Source organism: Aristolochia californica, unplaced genomic scaffold (assembly GCF_029961685.1).
Source record: "Aristolochia californica isolate CCGP_79_NKW_82.1479 unplaced genomic scaffold, dmAriCali1.0.hap1 SCAF_16, whole genome shotgun sequence".
In the NCBI taxonomy this organism is placed as follows: domain Eukaryota; kingdom Viridiplantae; phylum Streptophyta; class Magnoliopsida; order Piperales; family Aristolochiaceae; genus Aristolochia; species Aristolochia californica.
Genome location: NW_027181837.1, coordinates 15592364 through 15600525, shown reverse-complemented (window position 1 = coordinate 15600525; position 8162 = coordinate 15592364). Strand labels below are relative to the sequence as shown.

Genomic DNA, 8162 nt, shown 5'->3' with positions numbered 1-8162 from the left:
GTTCAGCTACTAATTGATTATGATCTTTGCTGTTCTATTTTCTCCGTCCAGGGACATCTCCAAGCCAGTCCTTATGACAAGATTTTCTTATCCTGGTAATTTGATTTGTCAAGTTAGATTTCCTGTTGTTGGGAGGTTCAATCAGTAGCAGATCTTAAAGTGGAAGAGCATTTCAAAGAGAGAATGGCTAAAGCCAATCTAGTTTTGATTAGACTGATGAAGACCATTGATTTGTTCCATCATGTGGGGAAATCTGGCTTCTAATGTCTACTGCTACATCAGAGGATCAAAGTACACTTCCAACTGGGTCATGGAGGTTGGGGCTGTTGATGAATGTAGCCGTTGCAGTCCCTTAAAGACAAGACAGCTTTTACCAACAAATACATGTCGGCCGAGTCCTGGAAAAAAGGTAAAATAGATTAGATTTCTTGGAGAGTCAAGAATTTGATCGAACACGTGATAGACAAGCTTACAATTAAAAACAGTGTCGGTGGAGTACGTTGGTTCCTTGGGAATATTAATGGATGGTCCAACGATAAAGGTGAGGGTGGCATGGTACTGACGGCTTATGAGCCCTTAATGTTATGCGTCTGTGTACGATATCCGCATTGAATGAGGCTGCCATTGCTTCATAATTGTGTCTGAAAGCTACCCAACACCTCAACTGTTTCCGGGAGCCTGACCCTGTCACCTACCTTCAATTCAATCACATATAATAGGATCTTGTTCAGTTTCTGCAGTTTTTTCCAGAATAGAAAAACTCAACGCCCATGCACTCTTTTGACGATTTGGGAAGCCGGATAGTTTGTTTTCGACATATGAGAAGGCTCTCTTCTGAAGATCACAGCCCAGCTTGTCTCAATTGCTGGAAAATTGATCACAGCGCGACTGACTGACCTTTTTAAATTTGAATCTGGCTAACCCCACAAAAACTATAAAAGGTGGTGATTGTCCCTTCAATATAGCGTTTCTAATCTTCCAAAGTCCAAGGCAGGCAAACCCATTTTCAAAATTCAAACCAGATGGCCCAGAGAACAAAAAGAACGGTGGTGGTGACAAAGGGGGGTTAGTCAACAAACTAGAAATTTGATCTTCATCTTCATCTTATGTATCTATTTGATTTTTATCTTCGAAATGAGTGTTAGTATGAATAAGTTCATGTTCGAAATCTTCGAAATAGGGTGTTAGTATGGACAAGTTCATCTTTGTCTTCATCTTCGAAATTTAAAATCATTAATTTTATTAATTATAAAAATAAGTTAATTAAATGAAGTGTTTGAGTTAATAATATTTTAATTATCATAATTAAATCACTAATACAATAAAGAAAATAAAAAAATATAATTAATAAATAAAAAAATATTATATTAAAAACATAAGATAGATTTTGCACATAGTATTAATTAATAATATGCAGAAACTCACCCAGACCCATATTAGTTTTTCACCTTGAATTCAGTGCTTTTCGAGCTTGATGAAATATTTCCTTTGAAATTACTCAAATTTCATGCATGTGAATGTGAACTTGAACATTCCAACAGCCCTATCTGTAATCATCCCAACTAGTCGGAGACTTGCTCCACACAGGACAATTGGAATGTGGAGCAAAAACTCTGGCCTCGAAAAACTCTTTCAAGGGCCAAAAAACGATAGAAGCATTCAGCATCTCAAATGACTCCCCCTTAAACCTCCTTCAATTCTACAACTAACAAACCTTTCACAAGTAGGATGGGCGACATATATAAGAATATTACTGAATATCTGAAAAATGTCATCGATCATTTTCACGATAATAACACAAAATCTATAGGTAGGAATATCTAAAGTGGAAGGATAAAAAACAATTTGAAAAAACCAAACATTTACAAGAACTATCCAACAGTCTAGTAACGCGCATATGCACATAATGCCTGCAAGAACCACATTACAAGATTGTAGGATTTTTCATCAAGAAATGAGATGTCAACATTAAGATGAAAGATAAACTTCCAGCTTGTTGAGTTCTACACAGCAGCAGCTTGTTTTGCTTTCATCACCAATTCTTCTGTAGTGGTGCCTATGATCTCATTTGCATGCTTCAAGCCAACACTGTAAACTCTTCCAAGAGAAACCTGAATTGAGAGATATGTCTCACGAGTTAGAAGACAGAGGACATTGTGAAACCCAAGTGCTGAAAGTGCTAGCATAATGAAAGGGTGAGGGTGATAGGTTTTCCTTCCAGGATATTTATGACAAACCATAGCTATCATCATGCAAGCTTACCAGAAACGGATGCCCAAATTTATAAGCAGACACATTACATATATATGAATGAAATGTTTTCAAGACGAACGGAAACGAGAAGGAAAAGGATGATTGAAAGCTTAATGAAAATCAGATATGATCACTCACTTGAGAAACTATCCCTAAACCGTAACCCTAAATCCCACAATTATGCACAAATAACCCCCAATTAGGCACCAAAAATAAAATTAAATCAAATAAAACACTAATTTAATAAAAATAAAATTAGGATTTAGTCATACCTTCTGAAATTTGGGGAAAACCGAAGCCGAAGAGTGAAATCGATGCCAAATGGGGAAATCGATGCCTAATCTAAGTAGAAATTAAGCAATCAATGCCCAAATGTCAAAATCGAAAAAAATCGAAATCGAAATGGGAAAATCGAACGAAATCGAAAGGTATTTTAAAGGAAAGGAGAATAGCCAGAGAGAGAAAGGAGTGGGAGAGAAGAGGGGAGAAGACATAGAAGAAAGGGAGGGATAAGAGAGATAAGCGAGAGAGAAAAACGGAGAGCAAGTCCAAAAGAAGAGAGGGAGGCACAAGATGAGAGAGGGGGTGCGAGAGAGAGGGCGAGTCCGAGAGAAAACCAAGAGACGGAGGTCGGAGACGAAAGTCTGAGAGAAGAGAGGGAGCAGCGACTCGGGGGCACAGGGAGACAAGTGAGCGAGTGCGAGAGAGGGAGGAAAAAAGGGAAAAGAAGACAGCACAAGGGGGTGCAAAGAGAAAGGGAAAAACCAAGTCGCACGTATCCTTCATCTCAAATAAGATCAAATATGGCCTTCTTTAAGATAAAAGACTTAAAACTTTAGAGATGAAGGACCGCTTAATCCCCAACATCCAGATGAAATATCATCTACACTCCACTAACGACTTCAACTGATGAAGGGTGTCATGCGATTGAAAATCAACCTGGACTTCAAGTTTGACTTCAACTGATGAAGGGTGTCATGCGATTGAAAATCAACCTGGACTTCAAGTTGACTAACCCCCCAAAAAGAATAACACCGCGCAGCAAAGGCTAGAGCCACAATCATCACTGACCAGACCATAAAACCCAAAATGCCCAAATCTTTTTATTGCTAAACCTCAAGAGAAGGAAAAGATAAATTAAGATTACAGCCAACTTGAATCTGCAAGAATACCTCTCATGCTTCCAGAGAGAAGCAGAGGGTGTTAAAAAAATATATATGTCAACATATAGAATTACAGCTAAGACACTAGGGGTTCACATCTAAGAAAAGAAATGGTAACATAACTCGAAATGATCTGAAATGATCTCTATCTCAAAAGTTCTCTTCTACTTTGCTTTGGCAATGTCCGTGCCATTGGGCAGCTCCTCGGATTTCCCTGATGGATTAAGCTCATCCCAGGCTTCAATCCATGTCACCATGGCATCTGCCAGCTTGGTGAAGTAGGCATCCACCTTCCCAAGCTTGGCTCTAACTTGTTTGGAGAGTTCGATGTAACATTTCTGCACGGTAGTGCAGTCCTTGGGAAGGGTAACAGACTGGAAGAAGGGGATGAGTTCTTCCTGCCAGTAGATGCCATTGTACTCCTTTTTCAGGTTCACAAATGGGTTGCTAGCTTTGCTGTGCCAAATGTAGGGAAGACCTGTCTTGATTCCCCAGCCCAAGTGATCGCAGATGACCTGCAAAAATCATCAAGTTGGGTTTGTTACTCTACATGCTTTCTCAAGCCAATCAGCAAACAGGTGAAGTAGCCAATGTGTAAACAATACGCAAACCAAGACATGTCAAGAGAATATATCAGGTGAAAAAATACTGGATTGTCCAATAAAAGAGACGAAGAACAAACAAAGAAGCTACTAAAACATGTAAAACAGAGAGAGACTTTAGCAAACCTTAGTGCACCACCCAGCCCACATATCATCGTAGCGCCCAATTGGCTGACCATCACCCATAAGTCCAAAGTACATTGCAGGGCCGATCAATTCACGGTTGAAGCCCAAGTTCATCCCACACATAGGGAACAAGGTTCCCTTGGGTATAGTTAGAACTGCATCAACAAATCTGAGAAAAAACAAAGCTAGCAAGTGACTCAGGAAAAAAATCAACACAAAGATTTAAAGTATCCTGCAATGTAGGATGATGCGTACCTGTTGTTCCTCTCAAGAGGCTTGACAAGCTGGGTAGGGGCATCATAGTCAGGAATATTGAGCCACAGACCATGAGAAACAGCAGTTGGGACACCTTCCCTGAGACTGAAAGGATATCCTCGCACAAAGTCCGTTCCTTCTCTGTATGGATCATAAAGAGTGTTGAAGAAAAATGGAGTTGAAGGGCTAAGAAGGTTCTTGATGTGCTGCTCAAGGGCATTTATCTCTTTCCCAGATGGGTCTTTTGCAACCTATGCGACAGCATAAAGGTTTCATCAGCTCAGATCCACAACGTAAAAAAGGTCCATTTATATGAACGACTCAAAGAAAGGTAGGAGACCAGTATTAAGGACTTTCATTTTAAAAAAATAATGAAAAACTAAAAAGCTGACAAAACTGGCAAGATAATAAAACTTTGTGATTAAATATAGAAACGGATGCAGAAAACAGATAATAACAAGTGTTACTTGACGACTAAATGCAAAATAAAATAAAAAAGAACACCAAGAGTTTCAGATTTGGAAATCATACAATCATATAGATCTACTGAGCATCCCAACAAATAAAACCAGAACGACCTCTACAAAAAAAAAAAAAAAACTGGGTAATTTGATAATGTAAGTTCACAGTGACAGATAGATCTACCAATACATGAGATTAAATGCTATGGAGGTAGCTTAGGAAGCTCAATCAGTAGTGTCCATTGCAGATCCAACGCAAGATCTCAATATAATGCAACATTATACAAAGATCAGCTCCAAGTCACCTTCAAGAAAATGATTGACCACCTTCCCCTTTTAATATAAAGTTCAGTATTAAACTCAAAACCGGAGCCAATGTCAGTATCAGCAATATAAGATCACGAAATCAGGAATCAGAAGGCGACAGGTAAAGGTCTAAAAGCATGCAAAATCTTCTAGCACACACGAATAACTTGAGTCAGAAATGACAGTGGAGGATGACTCGGTGGTTTTCTGCAATGTTAGTTAGCCAGAAATCCAAATTCTGTGCAAGAAAACTCAAAATGCAGAACATCATTGATCCTAAATCCAAATCAAACAATGCAAAACCAAATGCAAAGATTTGCACACTAGAAAACTATATCGCACTAAACACAAGTCAATTGAATAAAAAAATTCTTATAGACACAACTCAGTAAAAATAGATAAAATAAAGATCCACAGTTCAAAACATTCTCCTCAAATCGAGGAAACTCATGAACTCAATAAACCATAGGTACAGACAGAAAAGGATCAAACAAGAAAAAAGGCAACCCATAAAATTTAAATACAACAAAACCAAAATTTATAAGCATTAAAATTCATCGTTCCGGGGTAAATCTTCGGATCGCCCAATATAGAAAAAAATAAGGCACATAAAAAAGCACTCCAAAAAATCCTTCAAACTCCAGCAATTCGTCCCCTCCAAAACCAGGGACAGAAAAAAAAAAAAAAAAAAAAAAAGAAGCGGATCACGTTACCACGAATCAAGAACAGAAACTCAAAAAAAAAATAAAAAATCGAAAAATTTCACTTACAAAGCAATCGTCGTCAATGGTGAAAACATACTTCTTCTTGGAGACCATATACCCGAAGCATCTACAAGCCGAATCCTTAAACGAAATGCAAGAAGCCTTAGGACCCAAAATCCGGTTAATGTCGTTGCGGTTGTAGAGCTCGTAATCAAAACCATCAGGGACCTTTATGGTCCTGGTCGGATCTCCGTCCTGGACGATGATGAGATGGTAGGGCTGGAAGTAAGGTCTCCACATCTCGAGGAAGTCAAGGTTTCTAATAGTAGGGATCACAATATCAAGTTCATCCTTGAGAAGGGGGGTGGACGGGACCGACTTCGAAGCTTCTGCCATGGCGAGATCTATGCAACTCAAAATCACAGCAGAAGCGTTACACTGGGTAGGGACAAAGCTGGAGCGGGGCTTGTGAGGAAGGAGGAGGAGACCCCAAGAGGGTTTTAAGAAGACCCGGTACGTGCGAAGCGGGTTGCGAAAGGGAACACGTGGCCGACGAAAGATCCGCGAGGCGACTAGTTCAAAGTCGCCGTGAAGTTTGGTCCGGAGCCAAGCCACAGGCAGCAGGCACGGAGGGGTAGTTCTGGAATGTCAGAAGAAACAGCAATAATTGTGAGCGAAAGTTTGGGATCATGAAAAGAAGTGGATTTAATTAAGTTTCTAATTAACTAAAAGGGTACCCGGTGGGCCCAAGTAACGGTAATCTCTATAATCGCTTTCGTCCATTAGCATAGTTGACGTTGACGGGGCCCATAATCAAAACCATCTTCGATAACCGTTACCAAATGGTTAAAAAGGAAGGGGTAATTTGGGTAACGTACAGTGAGATGGGCCCTACATAAAGGAGAAAGGTCCGACGATCTCGACCGTTGGTCGGGTGGACGGCCACAGACCGCTGACAGCTAAGCCAGTCGGCGTCCGATCCGCGCCTACTCTCAGAGTGGTTGACTTTCAGATTTTGGTCGAAGGTCGTAACGTGTTGACAGTCTAGCATTGGCACGGCTTTACGTCTCTCGCGGGACCCACATGTAGAGGAAGGAGTGACGTGTGTAACATAGCCGGTGGAAGCCAGAAGGTTTAAAAAAAAAAAATGGGAGAGGAAAAGGGTAGAAGCATAAAAGGGAAATTACACATATGACATCCGATTAGTGAATAGAGTGAATCCCAATTAAAGCTCAATCTTCTAGTTATTTAATTCGATTATTTCACTTCCCCCATAAGTAAAAGCATGTGGATGTGGCCTAAGAGTTGCTGCAACATTGCATGTGTACTCAAAGCCAAAAACTAAGGTGTGAAATCCCCAATATCAATTAGATTCCTCTTGAGTATTCAACTGGACTCCCAAAAGAAACAGCCCATGGACGCATCTCCAATAGAAAAGGAATACATCATTTTAACAATAGGAGAGCTGATATGGGGATTGATGGTAGAGAGAGCTGAATGATGTCGGACCCTTAGCCCTTGGACTAAAATAAATTGGAATTTATACAATAACAACCTTAATTTCTATTTATTAGCAATGATTTTTTATTTTTTTAAACATAATTAATACTGCTATCAGCATAAAATTATTATAATAAAACTGGCATACCGTGATAGAGATAAAGGATAAGCTCAAATTATACTTTGTATCCAGCTACGACACGTATCTTAAGTCAAATAGGAATTGTAAACTTCATCTTGCCACGCTACGACACTTTCTGTAAAATTATAAATACCTTTATACCTCATCAATGAAAGAAGACAATGAAATTTATTTTATTCTTCTCTCTGAATTTCTATATGGTATCAGAGTGGGCATGAGACATCATTGTCTTCTTGTTCTGATCGATCCTTCTGAGCAATTTTCTTCCTATCGCTGAAGACCTAGAGTAGCAACTCCCTCTCGCCCATCACTACAGCCTTGCTCCATCATCTCTTTTCTTTCTCCCAACCTCCAGAAAAAAAATTCTCATCCTTTGCCTCGCCCCTGTAACCCCTCTTTGGAAATTCCTCTCTATGCCACACGCTTATCCACGCATAAGTTGAGCTCCTATAGAGACCAAAGGAAGACACCAAATGACACGACCAAAGTTGAAGACGACGGGCGTATCGTCCGTGTGAGCCTCATGTGTGATTCTCACACATGCGAGAAAAAAAAAGAGCGTCATAGTCCATGATTGCCTATTCACTATCTCTCAGTTCTAGATCATTGGTGACTCCCGTCGACTGCAACTAGGGGTGGTATCAAACCGA

At 39.8% G+C, this 8162-nt stretch overlaps 1 protein-coding gene across 1 annotated transcript; it reads right to left on the bottom strand.

The window, feature by feature from the left end:
* Positions 1–3333: 3333 nt before the first annotated feature.
* On the bottom strand, positions 3334–6348 carry LOC137953122 (UDP-arabinopyranose mutase 1). The gene is made up of 4 exons (XM_068800355.1): positions 5937–6348; positions 4400–4650; positions 4145–4313; positions 3334–3931 (listed from the first exon to the last, which is right to left on the bottom strand). Exons 1-4 carry the CDS (start codon positions 6264–6266, stop codon positions 3581–3583), a joined length of 1101 nt encoding a protein of 366 aa, XP_068656456.1. The 5' UTR covers positions 6267–6348; the 3' UTR covers positions 3334–3580.
* Between the last annotated feature and the right edge of the window lie 1814 nt (positions 6349–8162).